Below are 20,537 nucleotides of genomic sequence, written 5' to 3'. Positions count from 1 at the left end.
TATTTGAATGCCACTCTCCAGAATTCAGAGCCCACTGCATTAACCCACTAACACAATAGGTTCCTGCAATACCATGATCCCTGGAACTTACCTTCCAGTCTAGATCATTCATTGCCTCATTAAGCCCCATTAGTATCCAGTTTCTATTCCGGAAGTGAGTAGAGAAGACGGGAGAGAAGGGAAAGCAGGTGGGCTTCATGAAGGGAACATGAGCTAAGGAAGAAACAGATTCACAGCTGAGTCTATTATCATTTAGCCCCATTCTTCTGCAGTCCACAGCAGAAAGCATACCGAAGATCAGGGCTTGTTTGGTGTATGAACACACAAATAGCCCAAACTCATTATTGCTGTAGAGATCAGGGTGGAAAAGCACCGTGTAGGCCAGGAGACTGTTATTCCTCAATAGCTGATTGGCAGGTGAGCCAACACAATCTGTAGTGATAACCATTCTACCACCTTCCTTTTTATTGTTTGGAGTGGGGATGGCTAATGCTCTCGATCATTTCTTCTGTTTCCCTTGCTTCGGTACTTCCTGCTCTGTCTCAGCCTCCTCGTGGCTAGAGAGCACAAACACTTCCATACCTCTGGCTAGCCACTTTAGCCTAGGATTATTATGGACATATCTGTACCCCACAGCCAAAAGGTACTAATATCCCTCTTAAACCAGATCTACAGAATTGGGGGACAGTGCCACTCAGAGGCACAGCGAGAGAACTGCTCACCTCATTTGGGTTGCTCTACAGTCTCAGCCTTCTTTTATTTTTCCCTCTGATCAAGAAGCCCTTCCTCTTATGCAGGCAGGCTGGCCCTTTGCTTCAGCTGTCTTTCAAAGCAACCCCCTCCTCCAGGACAAGCCAGTCTTACTAAACATTAGCCCCATGTTATGCAGACGTCTTGCATGGCAACTAGCAACTGTCCCCCAACGTTCATCCAAAACATTGGAACATAAAAATAACATCTTTAATAGCTTTGTCATTGGCACAGATGGTATTCAAATTCACAACTGTTTTATTAACATACTATATCAAACACCACCCTTTGCAGCTCTGACGAGGGCCGTTCAAACTGCATGCAGTGTTGAAGCTATGTAACATGACAGGCTGATTCAAGAGTGTGTTCTTTTCAGTTACATTTAGAAGATAAAACCCACGGCTGATTTAACCAAACACACGCACACAGAGAGAAGCCTTTTGCCATGAAAAGCAGGAACTGCTACTGGTGACTAAGGTCTCCTCATTCTTGCAACAGACAAGACCCCGAAGCCGACTGTCAAAATGCAAGTTACAAAACAGATCTGCTGTAAACACTGTCAGTGAAACTATGTGCTGCAAGCCTGGATGAAACAGCTACTGTGATGGAACAGCTTCCTTCTTCCCGCTTTTAGAAAGAGCAGAGGTCAGGGCCAACGAAGAAGTGAATTTAAAGATTTGGGAACTATATTACAGCATCTGCGCAGTGGAAATACAACTGATTTCATGTACATCTGGAAGTAATGGGGTAATAATACTTCGCATTTCTGCAGCACCTTTCCTCCGAGGGGTTCAAACACATTACAAACAAGCAAGCCTCACAATTCTCCATGTGAGGTAGGTCAGTATTATTATCCCCATTTTACAGATGGGGAAACTGAGGCACAGTGGTTAAGTGGCTTGCCTAAGATCACATAGCAAGCCAATGGCAGAGCCAGGAGTCTGAGACACACAGTTCCCTGCTCTAGCCTGTAGAGCACACTGCAACCGGACTTATCGGGTAGCATGTAAATAACTCAACACTTTACAAGGGGAAAAGATTAAAGGCTTAAAAGCCGCCTACAAAGACAGGAGGAGATATGTCACCAGTGGTAAGAGTTAGCAATGCCAGTCTGGAGAGGACAAATCCAATCTCTGGTCAGCCAAGCCAGCACACTTGCACCTTCCAATTTATGTGCCAAAAGCAGTGTGCCATTGATTTGCACTAGCAACTGTGTTCTTTATGTCCGTTCTAATAACGAACAGATGAGTGAATATTCTCTTCAGTGTCAATACCGTTAAGTGTTATTGATGTGTCTCTACAAAGTAGCTTCTACCTAGGCACACGGTAGCTATTGAGCCATGTACCTTCTCACTCGAGATAAGGGGGTATTTAGAGATGCCTCTGACAACATTAAAACTGGCTAACCAGAAGTTAGTTCTCTGTCAGGTAAACCACGCCTCATATTAAAAATATAATCTCAGACTGCTGGAGATGCCTCTTGCTCGTTAATAACTCAATTCTAGTGCTTAATCGGTTTATCCAATACAGTTATCCAAGAGTGATTGTTCTTAAAAGTAGCTAAGACACTGAAGTCATTTTCAATCACAAGTTTTCTTGTTGTTTGTGGGTTAAAAAAAAATAATATCATCCAGTTTCTACTCACATACAATAATCGTTATAGGTTCTGAGACCTCTGGTCTATTACCAGGTATTTCCCCTCGCTAGCATGACAAGCTGTCACTACGGAAGGAGGTGAAAGTGCATAGTTAAGTCTCCCTGGTGTCCTGTAGTTTAGAGCATCTTTCCTCTTTCCATTTAGTGCTCTTGCACACCCAAGGTCTCCACTTTGCTTTTAGCGTCACTGGCGTTGGCTGGTTTGTTGGAGTAGTCCCGCTCTCCAAAAATAATGTTTCCAATCCGGACGTTTGTGGATCCAACCTCAATCTGTAGAGAGAAGAGGGAACAAGACAGCCCTCAGACACTGGGGCTCAGTACAAAGTTGTCCCACAGCCCATTAGCCCCATCAGTAACCCAGCTTGGGGCTTAACCACTAGGACACACAAGAATGCCCATTTTCTCTATTCCCACATGCAATCTCTGCTCTACATTTGGGTTTCGAAGTGCCCTTTTGATCATTTACTCCAGTAGTAAGCCATAGTGCAAGAGGTATCCCCCAGTGGAACAAGTTAGCAAACAAGCTAGCCGTATTCCCATGCTGACAGCAGATCCAAGAACAGAACTGCCTGAGTTTGCTAGCCCTGTGCTTGCCTGCTTTAGAACAAAAGAAGAGAGGAAGGATGGCCCAGCATTTAGGGTGCTAGCATAGGACTTGGGAACTTCAGGTTTAACTCCTTGCTCTGCCACAGTTGCCCTGGGAGAGCTTGGGCAAGTCACTTAGTCTCTGTGTCCCACTGTACAATGGGGATAATAGCACTGCCCTGCCACACAAGGGTGCTGTGAGGAGAAATACATTAACGATTGGGAAGGGCTCAGACACCCCAGGGATGGGGTCCGTGTAGGTACCTTAGATACACAGGGTGTGTCCTTAATAGAACCAGTGCTCAAAGTCACACTAATGTGGAAGTCACTGGAGCAAGCCTTACTCTGGGAAGACTCATGACAAATAGGGGAAGCTATCAAATAGAGAGATCAATGATGACCCAGTTCTAGGCTTACAGTTAAGATCAGCTGTGCGCCTCAGGAGACTTAGCTTCTGAATCTCAGTGCAGGATGGGCTGCAAGGTCTGGCTGTTTGATCACTGGCCTGTGCTGTCACTATCTCTAGAGGGAGGTGGTATCAGTGGGATGACTGCTACCTTTGATCTGGGGTGGCCCAAGGAAACCAAACTTACTGCATGCTGATAGTCTGTGGACATGCCCATACTCAGCTCAACTTTCTCAATGGGGATATTTAGCTTTTCGCATACGTCCTGTCGCAAGGATATCAACACCTAAGAGGGGAAACAAGGGGCAGATTACACATTGCTCAATAGTTACACTAAATGCTTTTCAGAGTGTCCTGGAACAAGCTTTAGGCTCTTCTTCGGAGATTCCCTCCATCTGGCTGCAGTTCCCATTCTCCCTGTTCTCAAGGACTCGTGCCCGTTTTTAAGTTACCTCGTGCGTTTTTGGAAATGTACAATGCAGCTTATCTATAGGCCACATTAGTGACAATACACACAGAAGCCTTCACATCCTCTAAAGGGATACAGGTGTCCCAGCAGTGTGCGTGGAGCAGGCCTAATTCAGCGCAGCGATAGGACCTTACGCTACTTGGCCTCAGACACAGGTCCCTCAAAGCAGAAAACAGCAAAGGCAAGTTGTGGTGGAAGCTTTGCCTGAAGGTAGATCTGTCTGATCAGGCGATTGCTGAGGAAATGCACTGAATCTTCACAAGATGGGCTCCTATGAGTGTCCTGGATATAGCCTCCGGAGAGGACCGGTGGGATTACACAAAGGACCAGGCTGTTGTAAGTTATACTTCCTTGTAAGTCCTTGAATTGGACAACATTGACACCTTTGAACCTCCAGGGATAAGGGTGCATCAGCATTTCCAAACGCTGTTGCCAGGGGTTTTATACCCTGACTGCAAAGCTTCCCTCCAAGGTGAAACTATGCTAACCTGTGTTTTAGAACTAGGAGTCAGGAACTCCCACATTCTCATCCCAGCGCTGATGTCGATGTGCCTCTGCAGCCGCGAACAAGTCATTAACCTCTAGGTCACTCAGTTTCTCTTTATGGAATAGGGGACAATACTATTTACCTACCTCAGAGGGGACTGAGGATATTGTCTTCAAAATGCTCTGCAAACCAAGAATGCTCTAGAAATGCCAAGTATTAAGGAGTGAACACTGGAGCAAGTTGAAGACTATTTTCATTTGGAGCCTTACTGTCATATTTTGAACATAAGCTTTTTGGAGCAGGGACCGTCCATGTCAGGCTAATACATCACCTCACAGATAGGCGCTGATCCCTGACAGAAGTCTTTAGACACTACCACAATACAAACACCAACCAACAATTCACTTCCTTCCAATACCCAGGAAAGGTTTGTAGAACACTTCATTAGTTACCAAATGGAAGTGACACTGAGTTAGTGTAGCTACTGCCAGTTATGGATGTTTTCTATATTGTAATTAAATGAGAGTTTGTTAGAGAGGTATCTGCCTCAGAAAAGGGAAACTATTTGTTCTGATACAACGTGTGACCTATGCAACCCAGAAGCCTCTTCCTGATCCTGACAAGGCCTGGCCTACACCTAAAACTTAGCTCCACTTCGCAAAGTCCCTCAGGGGCTTGAAAAAATTCACACTTCTGGAAGGGGTGGATTTACTTCAGTGATGGAAAACCAACCTCCATCGCTGCAGCGTTTGCACTACAGCCGCGTAACTGCAGCTGTGCCACTGTAGCACTTTTAGTATAGACGTACTAGAAATCTTTGCAGCATAAGGTTGTGATCACATGGTGGGGTGGCCTTTTAAGGGAGCTGGGCTTAGCTGCAACTATGTCTAATCATGTATTGCCCAGGCAATAAGTCCTAGGCCAAGAATCAAGCATAGCCTGCAGATCACCTGGTCCTCAAATGAAAGGCCAGCAAGCAGCTCAGTTAGGAGAGACCCCTGCAGGAGATGCAGGGACTTGGGGAGAGCCTCCTTTCAGGTCCTTTCCCCACCAGGTAAGTGGAAGACTCTGCTGGAGACACCTCCTGTATACACGGGGCAGAGGCAGAATCCCTCTGAGGAAGAGGCTCGAGGAGACACCATGCAGCCAGACCTGGGGATCTGTTCTGGTTTTGAAAGTTAAACCCATCCCTGAAGAAAGGGACTGAAATTCTGCTGCTGCTGGGAGTTTTGACACCACAGCCGGGGAGCTGGTCGCACTGGCTTACAGTCACGCTACTGTAAGAATGCATCTCCCAGCAGGCCTTTCTGCAGTCAGCCTTTTCAACTGGAAGAGCTAAGCAACAGTAGCCCTTAACTGGCAGTTTTGTAACTGGATGCTGCACCTCTCTCAACCTGCTGCTATCAGGGGCGGCTCCAGCCCCCAGCACGCCAAGCGCGTGCTTGGAGTGGCAAGCCACAGGGGGCGCTCTGCCAGCGCCGCAAGGGCGGCAGGCAGGCTGCCCTCGGTGGCTTGCCTGTGGAGGGTTCGCTGGTCCCGCGGCTTCGGTGGACCTCCCGCAGGCAAACCGCTGGAGGCAGCCTGCCTGCCGTGCTTGGGGTGACAAAATCCCTAGAGCCGCCCCTGGCTGCTATGTACCCGCTTCCTTGCCTCACTGCGGAAGAGATGGCACAGTCTCGGTCAGTTGGGTTCATGGGAGCTGTACTTCCCCTTATGAATAGTGTGGGGGTGGTCTGTTTAGCTTTGCACACATTTAGCTCTGTCCTCCACAAGCCCTAGCCAGCATTACTGTCAAAAGGGTTAAACTGTGGTCCCAGGCAATGGGAATCTTGCCACTGATTTCCAGTGAGTCCAAAGACTTGGCCCCAGTTAAGTCTTACCTGGAAGTCAGGATTTGGTCCCTTACTGAGGTCATGTCCAAAGCTGCCAATTGTCATCAGGCCCACAAACTCCAGGCTTGGACACTCCTTGATTATATGCGCCACTGTTCCCACTGTTTCTTCAGATGGGAGACCATGTTTACCTGAAAAAGAAGCATGGTGAAACAGCCACACACGCCAAACTCCAGATCAAGGTCCCTGCTCAGAGCCAGAGGCTGCCTACGTATGGTTTTCACTTTGTTGTAATTTAGCCCACCAAAAATCTATGGCTTACAGCAGTATCAAACCAGACGCTGGGGCTCTCACAAATGGAGCACAGAGTGGTACAGCCACTTGCAGCCCCTCAAGAGCTGTGGAGCATCTGGGGTGATCTAGTGGTTTTAAAGCATTGAAAAGTCTCCTATGCATTCTCCTTAGCACTGCCACCTTGGGCACTCTGACCACTTGCTTCACCTGATGTAGGAGCAGCACCCAGAAAGTCTGCAATACAAAAAAATCTATCGATGTTAAAAGAAAATCAACCTTGAAAGAGATGGTGACAGTGCCTTGCTTACTCTGTTCTCTGCAACACCTCCTCTGTGCTTTCGAATACGAGCCCTTGTCTACACTGGCAAACCCTCCTGGTGCAGACATGCAATTATACCACGGAAAGAGCGCCTTTCAGTATAGCTTATTCTGGGTCAGTGAATGAAATAAGGCAAACTGGCAAAAGCACTTTTTGCTGCTATAAAAGCCTCTATGCCAGGGCTTTTGCCTGTGTAGGTGATTTGTTAAAAACCATACCCCAGCGGACTGTAGCTATGCTGGTAAAAACTTAAGTGGAGACCTGGCCTAAAAATGCATGTATCTGTCTCGTCACATAGCTCCTTGATTTCTGTTAGGCAAGCTAGGCTGCCCTCCCGTGCCCCCACATTTCCAATGTGCAGGAAACAAAATGTTTGTTTCAAATGTCAACTGAGGCCAGGCCAATGTGAGGAATAGCATTAACTGCTCTGGTGATGCCGGCAAACGACATCCAAGCCTTGCTTTTCCCGTTTCGCTGCAGGATTTACCACCTCCCCAATGTCTCAGTGATAATGGAGGTTTTTTAACTGAACTATTCAGACTGGAAAGAGATACTCCATTTTAAAACACTGAAGGCAGGTTGAATTTCAGACCTACAGTAGCTCTTTAAATACACACATTAGTCTAACCCAGCTATATTGTACCCATTAAAAGTGCTAACAGAACATGAATGTCATTAGCTCAAGTGTCCAACAACTTACTATCTTCTTCACTTGTCTTAACTTGCACCATGATTTTTAACCTCTGCGATGACCCTTTTTTCTGCCACGAGCTGTTCACTTTGTCTGCCAGTTTCACAGAATCCACCGTTTCCACCATAAACAGATTGGGAACAGCTAGGGAGAAATAAGGCAGATTTGAAGGCATTTCTGTTGGCAAAAGCACAAACAACTGTAGCTGAAACACCTTCTGCCTTCACTGGCAATAGCCTCTTGTTAACTGTCGCCAGGACCTCCCAAGTACCAATCCCGGATCCAACACATGCCTTGGGCAAGTCTTTTCACCTCTGGATCTCAGTTTCCCTATCCATAAAATGAACTGAACAGTACCGCCCTCCCTCACACGAGCTGCGAGGATTAGTCTGTGTTTGTACAGCACATTGAGAATGTACGGCACCGTAGGAGCTAAATGCAAAATGGCACCCAACGTGATGGTACAAATGTAAGGGGCAGAGATAGAGAGAGAAATTTTGGTTGCAAACCAAATGAAATAGTTGAAAATCTCTGTTAAGGAAAGAAATGGATTGAAACCTTAAAGCTGCAGGTATCTCATGCAGTGCAGGAAGCACTTAGCTTAAAGTTCTATTTACACCCCCAGAGCTTACTGTATTTGTCGTGCCTTGCTCTTTGTTACCAAGGCCATTTGTACGAGGAACATGGTAGTTGTTCTTTGGATCATCTGCTCCTGCTGTTTACTCCCCGCTTGAAGTCATAAGCCTCCCTCTGGGAAGCAGCAGAGGCAGAGGAACAAACATGCAGACAGGCATCAGTAACAGAGATACAGAAACAGAATGATCTTGTCACCAGGTTTCCATGAGGCTTCAATCATTCTTTAGCACCCTACACCAAAGACAGACTTTAGACTTTGCAGAGCATGTTCAGTGCGCTACACTGTGCACTTGCCGTGGAACACACAGACTATGTTAGGCCAATTTAGCAGATGTGGCAGTTCAGCTTGACTACTTGCTACAAATGGCACATACCAAAATATCCCTCCGATGTGGGACATCATCTCTCCCATTCTTAGAAGAGGTCACAGTGACCCAGCACAGAGAGAGCTTGGGCTGTAGAAAAGCTAAGTAAACAACAAAAATTCATGAAATACTATTCCGTACTGGATTCAAGAAATGCCAGATAGGACTGGACCATAGCCCCATCCCAGTTCAGGATCCTGTCTTCCACAGTAGCCACTGTCAGCTGCAACAAACCTGCAGTGAGTACGTATGAGAGTCTACGCCCCAGGAAGCTTCCTCCTCACCCCCAATAGAAGTTGGTGCACATCCAACAGGTTTTACAGCCCTTCCAAAACTTAGAGTTGGGTCTGCAAAAGCCCCGGTGTAGATGCAGTAATACCAGACGAGGAGTGTTTTTCTGATCTAGGCCTTGTCTACACTACAGAGTTTTGTCGACAAAATGGTGGAGGTGTACACACTGAAATGCTCCTCCCACCGACGTAACTCCCTGCTATGCGGACATAATAAAACCACCTCAATAAGAGGGGTAGGGCTCATGTCGGTGTAGTTAGGGCAATGCAGTCTTACAAGGGCTATTGGCTGTCTGACAAGAAATCCCAGCTCAAAGCTTGGCTGATGCCCAGTCTCCACTCCAAGCCAGACTGCCACCCAGGCTCCCGGCTTGGGCTGCCGGCTGGGCTCCCCACTCCTCCTGTCCTCCAGGAGCACGGCAGCCAGCCGAACGATGGATGCGGATCTCCCCACTGGAGGCAAGAAGCCCTGGGTGGCTGGCCCCCCACCCCCACTGCTGGCTGGGAGCTGGAAGGCAAGAAGCCCCAGGGGCAGCTGGGTTCCTGGTGTGGAGCTGAGAGCCCTGGAGCTCTCAGCCCCCACACACTGCCCCTCTTCAGTCAGGAGGATAGTGTGGACAGCAGCCACCACAGTAATTACTTCAGTGGCTGTAAGGTCGACTTAACATAGGTCAACTTACCTTTGTAGTGTGGACGTAGCCAGAGTTTACTTTGTTGGGTAATAGATATATCAGAACCACCACCCATTGGTACATATGAACCACATATACACTAGGAGGGTTTGCTGTATAGCTATACCACCCATCACTTTCTAGTGTAGCCAATGCCTCATTTAGGCACTTTTGAAAGTTTTACCTTTAAATCTCAGAATAGTCCCATTATCCATGCACCTGACTAGTCTTTGTTAGTCCTGCTAGGCTCTTGGTCTTTGATGTCTTGTGGAAATGAGTTCCACAGGCTGCGTTTTATTTTAGTGTATGTGAAAATTCATGAACACAAACACAGTTCTCTCTTGCAGTCAGAGACGAATATCAGACACACCAAAGTCATATTCCCCCAACTAAGGGGCTCCCAGCCTCCTGTGAAGCAAAAGTATCGCAGAGCTATTTTGAATCACCTCCAGCCAGCAGTGGACTATGGAAAAGGATAACAGCAGACAGAAGTAAAAGTAAAACATGAAGCCAGGACCATGCTTTCTTGGTCTGTAACCAACTGCACTAATGGGTTAATCAAGCAAGTTATGACACAGGAACAATTTGTGCCCCGGGACACTGAGCATAAAGAAGTTAAATTAAGTTTACCAATCAGTTTGTTGACATTGCTCCTCTGCAGATGACCTATAAAATGCCATTTAATCTCTGGACACAAAGACAGAATCTGAGAACAGAGAGGAAGAATTAATCAGGTTTGAACTGCAAGTTTTTCACCAACCAAAAAGCATGTAGTACTGTTTGTGTCTAGGGAAAAAAGAAAAATCCTCAAGCACCTCTTTCTGTAATTTACTGAGGGAAGTTTGGCTCAGACAGTGCTTCTGGTGCAAGTGAGGTTGGTTCCTGTGGGGAGGACTAAGGGAAAAGAATGTTATGCAAAGTGTGGGTAAAAAAATAACCATAAAACAATGTGGTTTTTTAAAAGCAAGTCATTATCACTGGTCTTTAAAACCTGAGAACAGCCTGTATCTCCTGTGGCAGAGACCACTATTGAAGGGGTTCTCAAACTGGGGGTTGGGACCCCTCGGGGGTCATGAGGTTATTATATGGGGGGTCATGAGCTGTAAACCTTAACTCCAAACCCCGCTTTGCCTCCAGCATTTATAATGGTGTTAAATATATTAAAAAGTGGCAATGCAGGGTCCACACACAAGCCTCACGACTAATTCTGCTCATTGACAAGAGTGTCAAGAATTCTGATAAACAGCCCTGAAGCTGAGGACGTCCCACCCTCCTTCAGCCTCCACCTTGATTCCTTAAAACATAGATGGAACGTCTGCCTAATTGTAAAGATACTTTGGGGGTGACAGGAAGACCATATAAAAAGACCATAAAAAAAAACAGTACACTTACTTTGGAGTCTGATGCCTTTTCTAGTAACTCTTGAACCTGAGTGAATTAAAGACATCCTCTCAATAAAACTACATCAGGCACTTCTCCATTTTCTGCTGGAAGAGCAGAGGTACTGTGCCGCAACCAGCATTCCTGGGACACACCATACAACTGTACCAGAAAATACACGACTAAGGACTTTCCATGGAGTGTCTATGGGGATGATTGTGAGATGGGGACTGCTCTCTCCACTGTAGCACCCAGTAATGCTAATGGATGTAATACATTGGCAACACGAGCAGAACGTACTTCATGGAGTATAACACAGACAAGCACCTCTCAGCTGAGAGTCTGGCATTTGGTAGAAGACAACTGAAGTTAGGTACTGTGCTTTTACTTGTACTGCCACTTTGAACAGCATTCAGATATAGGATACTTTTTCTCACTACTTTACCAAGAATGCACATCTGGATTTTTCCCCCTCCTCTACCTGGCCACAAGCTAGCATCCTTGCTGTACAGGAGGTCAGCTAAAAGTACTGTTATCTGGTACAGTACTATTAAAAGTTTCAGGCACTGCTTATAGCTCTCCCTTCTTTACCCTGCTGCTGGGGTTTAATTGCAAAAACAGAACAGGATGTAAGCAAAGGAGCCAGCCATGAAATACCGCAGCCCAGAATTATGGCTTGCTGGATAAAATACCCAGTTACTCCCCTTTCCGTTATGTCCTGCTGTCTAGAATGGAACTATAGCATTTGTCAAGAAATTAGAAGACAAGAATTCATACGGTGGTGGTTAAACAACCTTAAAATAAAGAAAAATGCTTCAGTCCACAAATGAAAACCTAACTACGGATTCGAAGCGGAGTCCGCTTTTACTAGTCACCCAGGGGCTAAAGCTTAAGGGTTCACCACAAGAGAGCGAATGCTTGTCAGTTTCTAAAAGGCATGCTGTAGTGCAGGATCAACTTCTTGGGCCAGATGCAGGATTTCAGTGGGTGAAATTCTATGGGTGAAATTCAGTGGGTGAAATTAGTATGCTGGACTAAATCCCAACAGTCCCTTCTGGCCTTAAAGCCTACCAAATAACGGGAGAAAAGTGGCGGAGGGGGGCACTTACGTAGTTTTCGCCAAAACTGCGTTGCCCTTGATTGTAGGCCTCTATAACCATGTCTACAGGTTTGGTTTTACTGACAGCCACGAGTCGAGGCTGTACAGCAGGGAGACTCTGTCAAAGGAAGCAGTTGTGAGAAGTCAGTGGCATGAATACCAGGGCCAAACCTCAGTTGAGAGGGCTATTCAACATCTAATGGAATAAGAATTATCCTCATGGCAAGCTACTTAAAACAACAGCCCCTTCTCTCTCCAAAAGCCTGTATTCTAGACCAGCCTGCTCTGTAGTGCAGGAGGTGCCACAATATGCCACTAAGGAGAAGAACTTAACTGTCTTGATGAGGATTTCTTCCGCTTGGGGTCATAAGGGCCATGCTGGCAAGATGCTCTAAGGGCTTATCTACACGTGCAAGACAAACCAAATAAGGTAGGGTATGAATTTAAAGCTGAGTAACTATTCCTGATTAACAACATGGGGCTGTTTTTATTCCTACTGCTCTTACTCCAACATGGAATAAACTAATCTGGAATAAGAGCATCCACAGATTGACTCAGTCAGAAACAGCTCCCCATGTAGATGAGATCCAGCAATCTTAACTGACAATTTGGCCACATCTACACTGAGAAAAAGCATCATGTTAGAAGATGTATTAACTTGTTTAATGTGACTTTGCACCTTATGTAGACAAGGACAATGTTTTTTCAAAAACCAGCCTAGGGTTAAATGGTTAACCCTAGGCGGCTCATAAGGTTAGCTACAACCAGCTAGTGTGTCATTAACCACATCTGTCCTTGTCCACATTAAGTACAAAATCACATTCAACATGTCAGTTAATATGTTCGTTAACTTTCCAACACAACGTTGTTTCCCCATTGGTGTGACCTTACAGAAACTTTTTACACACTTTTTATAGCTAATTCCCTACAAACATTTCTTGACTTCTTGTCCAGTGGGGCATGTACTTCAGGAGAGTGAGAAATCCTCAGTATAGAAAAAGCAGGGCCTTCTCTCAAGCTCTATGTTATGCCACTCAAGCAGCCAGAGCTGGACTTAATTTGACAGCTGGGAGAAATATATCTGGGTGCTTAGATTAGTTACGCTACCAGAATCCCTCAGGGAAGGCAAAAAACGCCCTGATTTTTCTTTCCATTAGATACAACACAAAAATACGTGGGCTGAGATCATCCCTCCTGTCGCCCATGCTTTTAGAAGCAGGAGACAGAGAGAGACTATTAGTAGCCCAGTGCTGGCGAGGGTGGGAGATTTTCAGAAGGTAACGAGGAGCACGTCTTGGGGATGGAAGGAGGACAGCAGCCCCTAAAGCAGCTGAGGTGCTCTGGTTGGGTGCATGAGACCCCTATATGTGAGACTCATAGGATTTGGGGGAATGATAAAAACGAGACCAATCGTTTAAACTGAGGGGAAGGGAAGAGAAAACCCAGCCAGCTGAGGGAGGGGAGAGATGCTCTGCAGCCACCTAATCTACCCCCTTTTGACCTCCCCACTGTAAACACTCCTTTCCCAATAACACACCCCGCCCCCCAACCAGCCAGCCCCAAACCCCTCCTAGGCTAGGCCAACCCAGTCATGCCTTAGCACCAGCCTTCACCCAGAAATTCACCCTACCACACGCAGCCAGCGGATGAGGGTGCTGGTGAGGGGGGAGAGGCCCTGCTCCCCAGTCCTGGGGGACCCCTGGGGTGGGGCAGGGGTGGGCTTATTCCTCAGTGTTAGGGGGCCCAGCGGATGGGGGTGCTGGAGGCCCCCTGGAGTGGGGCGGGGGGGGGTTATTCACCAGTGTTAGGGGGCCCAGCGGGTGCTGGGGGGGGAGAGGCCCTGCCCCACGGTGCTGGGGGGCTCATAGGAGGGGGGGGCCAGCGAGTAGGGGTGTGCATCGAGCGGGGCCCCGCCCCCTCTCACCTGGGGCCGCCTGGCCACCGCCTGCTGCATCCGCTCCGTTACCGCCCGGAGCGCCCGGCCCAGCCCTTCGCCCGCTGCCATCCCTGCTCTCCACCACATCCCCCGCCAGGCAGCCGCCCTCAGCCCGCCTTCCGCCACACCCGCCCGCCCCCCTCTACTCAGCCAATCGGCGTGCGCCCTCCAACCCATCCGGCCAATGGTTGAGGAAGGTGGGGCCGCGGAAGCGAGGCTGCGCCCGGAGACTGGCCGCGCGCAGCGGCCATTTTGGGAAGGTCGGCCATAGTGAAGGCTAAACACCTCCCAGGAGTGGCAGCCTGCTAGTGCCCATGCACCCTGCAAAGCGGGGCTAGCCCAGCGCGGGAGTGCTGTGTGCGTGTCGTGCAGCGGGTGCATTGCATGGACTACAGTCATCTGAGGGCAGGGCCAAAAGCTTACAAGCAGCCACATCAAACGACAACCGTTAATGAGAATGATGCAATAGCTGTAATACAAGTATTGGATAACTAATTTCCATTAATTATCTCTGTGATGCCATTAACAATAACAAGAAAGCCAGTATTTGTAGAGAGACATCATCAATTCTCCTTTAAGTACATTGACAATACTAATTAACAATACACGTATTCTGGTCTGCTCAGGTTGTTACATGGCCCACCTGAGCACCTGCCAGTAATGCTCAGCTGGCTCTGTTACTTGTGGTTCTGTCTGCCTGGCTTCCCCTTAAGGAGTGAATTCGTGTATCATTTAATATATTACATCAACACTGTGCTTTGTGTTCATGTCAGCAAAAAAGCAAGGGCAAAGATGAGCAGTGAGGGTCTCCCCAGGGGTGGCTCTAAGAATCCCGCCGCCCCAAGCAGGGCGGCGTGCCGTGGGGCGCGCTCTGGTGGTGCCAGTCCCGTGGTTCCGGGGACCTCTGGCAGACGTGCCTGCGGAGGTTCTGCTGGTCCCGCGGTTCCGGTGGAGCTTCCGCAGGCACGTCTGCGGGAGGTCCACCCGAGCCGCGGGACCACCGAACCCTCCGCAGTCATGACTGCGGAAGGTCCGCCGGGCCGGCTGCCGCCCTGCTGGCAAAATGCCGCCCCAAGCGCGTGCTTGGCTTGCTGGGGTCTGGAGCCGGCCCTGGGTCTCCCACCTCTCTAGTGAATGCCCTAACCACTGGACTAAAGGAGCATTCTTACTCACTCTGTCTAGCCCAAAGTACGCTTACCTATTTATACGCAGTGGAACAGTGACAACAGGAGAGCTTCAGAGAGGCTGTTTTTCTAAAAGATATGCTCTATGAATTATTTCGGTGAAGTCCCATGGCCTGTGTTGGCAGGTCAGACTAGATTACACTAGTACCTTCTGGCCTTAGCATCTATGAAAGCCCCCCCATCAAACTATCCTTCAGTCCAGTGGTTAAGGGGCATGCACCTGAGAGGGTGAAACGCACATTCAAATCCTTTCTTATCAGTAAAAGCAGGGAATTGAAACTAGGTTTTCCCACATCCTAAAAAAGCATTTTAACTGGTTGGCTACAAGTTATAAGGGAGACCTTGTCCACCCACCTACCATAGGAGTTAGATGCCTAAGTCTTTTTGTAGTTCTGGACCTAAACGTCAGCCAAGTCCGTATTAAGGGGAAACTGCTGCTATCTTAATATTGATATGTTGTAAAGAAACACATTTCTTACCTATGTTACTAAAGACACCTTAGAATGTTAGAAGTGAAAATAACCTAATCATCCCTTACTTTTGTAACTGATGTACGGTGTTTAGTCTTTGCCTTTCGCTCAGCTTAGATGCTGGAAATCAATGAAATCAATTTCACTGTTGTTTATAATCAATTTCACTTCCAGGTGCTCAGAGGCACCCTGCTTGGAGCTCACACACTGCAGAAGAATGTTTGTTAAAAAATAACTGGTTCTTATGTTTGTTTTTTCATTATACAAATGTTTCCATCAGCCTTAGGGGTTATAAAAGCATCTCTTTCCAACATATATATCAGGGGCAAATTAAAGTTCACAGCATCCTTTTAACAAATACAAATGAAACAACACTCCCATCAACCACAACTCCCTGAGGCTTTGTGTTGACTAGGAAAATTGGTTGAGTTTAGGGTGGGCTTAACCAGCACGTTAGCTAAGCCTGGTCTAAACTCAACCACTTTTCCTTGTCAAGACAAAGCCTCAGAGAAAAGCTGGGTAATCAGAATTCACACACAGTCTGGCCTGAAGGGCAACAAAGATGGACTATGTTGACTCAAAGGAAGAAATGAGTTACAGAGATAGGAGCTGCTTGTTGAAAACACCCAGGCCCCACCTATATACGTACACATCTAGGGAGTACAGCTTCCCTGCCACTTTTGCATTTCATGGTGAAACAGAATAATGTTCTATTTAAGGCAGTGGTCTGGGTTCAAGTCCCTGGTTTGCCACAGACTCAGTATGACAACCCTGGGGAAGTCACTTAGGACCAGATTTTCCAAAGGGATCAGCATGTTATGTTGTGCACATTGGGTACTGAACTCCGATGAAAATCTGGCCAAAGGGGAACTTTGGGGTGCTGAATGGTTTTGAAAATCTAGCCCTTACTGAGACGCCTAAACAGGAGCCGAGCTGTTGAAAGTTTGATCCCAGATCTGGGTGCTGAGTACTTGAAAATCTGACCCTTAAATGCTCTGTGCCTCAATTCCCCACTGACAAACTGGGGATTTCACAGGGATGTTGACAAGGTACATTTATTAATGTCTGTGATGCACTCACCCAGAAGCCATACAAATACCTAGACAGGGCCCAACAATACAACACTGAAAAATCAAAACCAATACTTTGACGTGCAGTTGGAAATTAATTAGAAACCACACTGTAGGTTCTGGTTTATTTAAGCAGGGCTTGATTCTCTAATGTTTTTTATATGACACTCCCTAACTCCAGATAGGGCTGCTACCTTTGAAAATTCATCTTTTCAGAGACAATTTGTTTTTGTAATAACTTTATGATGCAACATGATCATACTGTGATGCAGAACAAGTTCGAACAAGGGATGGGAAAACCCATGGAGCATGGGCTTTCATGAAATATTTTATTCTCTTAGTTAAAACCCATTTATTTTTCATGGAAAATCACATTTCAAAATGTGGACCTCCAACTAAATGTAGGGTTGAGCTACAGACTAAGATTCTTGTTTGAAAGATGTTCTTGCCCTCCGATGATCCGGGGAATACATTCCTTTTTTAACTCATGCAGTAATCCAGAGGCAAATAACTCTTTAACTCCAAAGGTCTGGAATTCCAGTCTGGGTAATAATAGTACAGAATTTTTAAAAAGCACCACAGATAATAGCATAGGAAAAAAAACAAAAAGAAAAAATAACACCTGAGGCTGCATGAGAAATACAGGGTTTATCCATGACTCCAAGAGAGGAAACACCCTACGTTTTCCACATGTAAACATTTAAACCATGACCTTCTCCTTTATTTCAAAAGGAATGTTGTTTAGACAAAGTCGCATTTGTTAACATCTTGATAGTTCTACGGTAACAAGACATTTTCCACATGAATGTTGCCATATTCGAAAGCAGTGATTACCTCAATGCAGATGAAATTCACTCCTGTGCAGTTCAAGACCTATGCATCATTTAAGGGTTTAAGTGGTACATAAGGGTGAATTTCATCAAAAGATCTGTTAGCAACTGCAGAGCTGCAGAAGAATATGAGAAGAAGGATTATCTTCTGCCTTGTACATCATAACCAGAGTTAGCTCATTTCCAACCACAGAATCTTTATTGCTGGTGCTGATGCCAAGGGCAGAAAGCATGGCTGGATTTTCAGGTCTAGGTAGAGCTTGCAATGCGGTCAGTAAGAGAATCTGCCATCTGAGCAAATTTGATCTGGAATAACTGAATCATGAAACTCTATGACAGCATTGTTATAGTTGCTTTTCCAACTGTCATCACACACCACTTGAGTGAAATACATTTGTTGAATGAAGTCACTTCACTGTCCTACAGGCTCTGCACCACAGAACCACCTGGGAATTACTGAATGATGTCAACAAAGTGAGCTCTTGCCTTTTTCTATACACAAGACAGGAATTTGATAGGGCACTGGAAAAAGGCCTGCTCTTCCCTGGAAAAAAGGTTTTGGTTTCCCACTCCTTTTATCTTCACAGATATATATCTAATATAATCCTTCTCTCAAAAGCATGGCAGCATTGTGTAACAGAGAATATTTATCCACTGACTTCATATGGAACCACACACAACAAGAAAGAGTTAGTGCCGCTAAACTCAGAATAAATCCTCAGAGGCTGATTTCATCTTTATTCCCCAACAAACACACTCTTAGTGACTGAAAAATGGTAACTCCGGTCAGAAAGGATCCAAAGAGCACAGTTTTGCAAATTTCTGAGCACAAGGCTGGCCAGGAATGGAGACAGCAGAATCATAGGAGAGACAGCTGGGCATGAGGTTCTGTGGCAAATGAGACAAGGACACCCATTTGGGCCCACTTTCTTGAGTGCACCCATTTAACAGCCAATTAATATGCATTTTTGAAAATGAGGAATGGGGTAAACAGGAAGCTAAATCTTCCTTTGCCAGGTCCCTCCCTTCAGTCCCTGCTGCATTAAATGAAAACTGTAAATACTGGAGAGCTCAGACAGATGTTTTTATTGAGAAGGAAAGCTATGGCCTGGGCAGTAAGCCCTGGCTAGGACCCAGATATTTTTGTTGGCTCCAGTGCTTATGGTTAATTTATTTTTATTTTGCTTTAATTTATTCCTTTAACTCATTTTATTTGTTTGCCCTTTTCTCCCCCTTCTTACCTAATTCTCTAAGAGTCAGAGTCATGTTCAAGTTTGGCATTGACCTCTGCTCTCCTGACGCCTCTCCATACGTAGGATCCACAAAGAGACTTAGGCATTGCAGCATTGAGCATCACAGCACCTAACTTAGGAATGTAGAAAATCACAGGAACAGGTTAGGCAGCTAGGCTCCCTCTATAATGAATGGGGAGAGAGCGCATTGAAGAATGCGATCCACACAAGCCAGCAAGCTAGGCAGGGAACTTCCTAAGCCAGCCAGCACACCCCTTTCTCATTTTAACAATTCATGAACAGGAACCAGCCCAACTCCAGGCTCAGAGGTAGGAAACCTCTGTTCAAATCCAGAAAAAGGAATTGAACCTGGGTCTTCCACATCCCAGGTGAGTGCTGCTGATTACTACTTGTCCTACCTGCAGTGGACATGGAGAACAATTGGTCACCGTCCTCTTAATAACAACCCTTAACGTATCTGAAGACTTTTCAGGTCCTCCACAGCCTTCTTTTCTCAAGACTAAATATGCTTTTTTTTAACCTTTCCTCCTAGGTCAAGTTTTCTAAACCTTTATCATTTTGTTGCTTTTCTCTGGACTCTTTCCAGTTTGTCCACATCTTCCCTACAGTGGGCTGCCCAGACCTGGACACAGTACTCCAGCCGGTGCCAAGCAGAACAGGGCAATTACCCCGTGTCTGACATACACCTCTACCTCAATATAACGCTGTCCTCAGGAGCCAAAAAATCTTACCGCGTTATATCAAATGTGCTTTGATCCACGGAAGTGCGCAGCCCCGCCCCCGCCGGAACTCTGCTTTACCGTATTATATCCGAATTCGTGTTGCATCGGGTCACATTATATCGAAGTAGAGGTGTACAATACTCCTGTTATGACACCTCAGCGTATTAGCCTTTTTTGCAACTGGTGACTCATATCCAATTTGTGATCCACTATCAGCCCCCGATCCTTGTCAGCAGTATGACCACACCTAGCCAGTTATTCCCCATTTTGTAAACGTGCGTGTGTCTGAGTGTGTGTGTGTGGTGGGTCACACAATGATTTGTTGTTCCTTAATGCAGACCAATTTAGAAAGCAAGCAGCACATTATGCAAGACAAGGTCTTGCCTAAATCAGTCACAGCCACTAATCATTGCATGATGGCCTTTTCTTTCATCCAGCCCAGGCATATAAGTGTTTAACTGTTTTAAATTGCCTAGCTCATGTTTTGCATTTGTGACTCAGAAAAATTACAGCAAATTGAGCTATTTGGTTGCTTGGTTACTCCTTTGTTCCGACAGGAAGCTGACGAGAGAAAAGGTACCTTAGCTTTAATTAATTCAGGGAGGCTGACTCATCCTATTGTACACTATGGGGTTCTTGGGTAATAATAATACCTGGCTCTCTCACAGTGCTTTACATGTGCACCCACCAGTGCTTTACAGGGGATGGTATCACCAGCCTTTTCTACAGATGGGAAACTGAGTTAATGTTATTTCTTACTGTTAAAACATTGAGGACTGGATGGCTTAGAGGTATTCACAATGGGACACAGCCCTTTCAACTACACCCAGCCGTGTCCAGCTGTTGCCATCAGAGGCTTTTTTGGAAGGAGCCACAGGACTCCATCTAGCCTCTTGCTGTCCACATCACAAAATTTCTTTTGGCCTCTTTATGGGCAATCCCAGCAAGGAAGGGCAGGACTGCATGGTCCACGGAGCCTGAGCCCCCCCTGGATGAGGAATGGCTGCTCTCTAGGGCACACCCAAAGGTACTGAAAAAAAGTTATGAAACGCACACTTAGTTCACTAAGCCTCCCTGTCTCCAAAACTTTCCAGGCCCCAATTACTGTTCTATGTATCAGATCTGAGCAAGTGATGAAGCTT

The 20,537-nt window shown here is 46.4% G+C and overlaps 1 protein-coding gene across 1 annotated transcript; it reads right to left on the bottom strand.

Annotated features, from left to right (window-relative positions):
• Positions 1-990: 990 nt before the first annotated feature.
• Positions 991-13,977, bottom strand: LOC120399067 (pyridoxal phosphate binding protein). Its single transcript, XM_039526951.1, has 8 exons — positions 13,855-13,977; positions 11,941-12,048; positions 10,844-10,879; positions 10,082-10,157; positions 7,499-7,633; positions 6,234-6,376; positions 3,585-3,683; positions 991-2,676 (listed from the first exon to the last, which is right to left on the bottom strand). The coding sequence occupies exons 1-8, from the start codon at positions 13,951-13,953 to the stop codon at positions 2,548-2,550; spliced, it is 825 nt and encodes a 274-aa protein (XP_039382885.1). The 5' UTR covers positions 13,954-13,977; the 3' UTR covers positions 991-2,547.
• Positions 13,978-20,537: the final 6,560 nt, after the last annotated feature.

Source organism: Mauremys reevesii, linkage group 2 (assembly GCF_016161935.1).
Source record: "Mauremys reevesii isolate NIE-2019 linkage group 2, ASM1616193v1, whole genome shotgun sequence".
NCBI classification, from domain to species: domain Eukaryota; kingdom Metazoa; phylum Chordata; order Testudines; family Geoemydidae; genus Mauremys; species Mauremys reevesii.
This window is presented reverse-complemented; position numbering and strand designations above follow the sequence as displayed.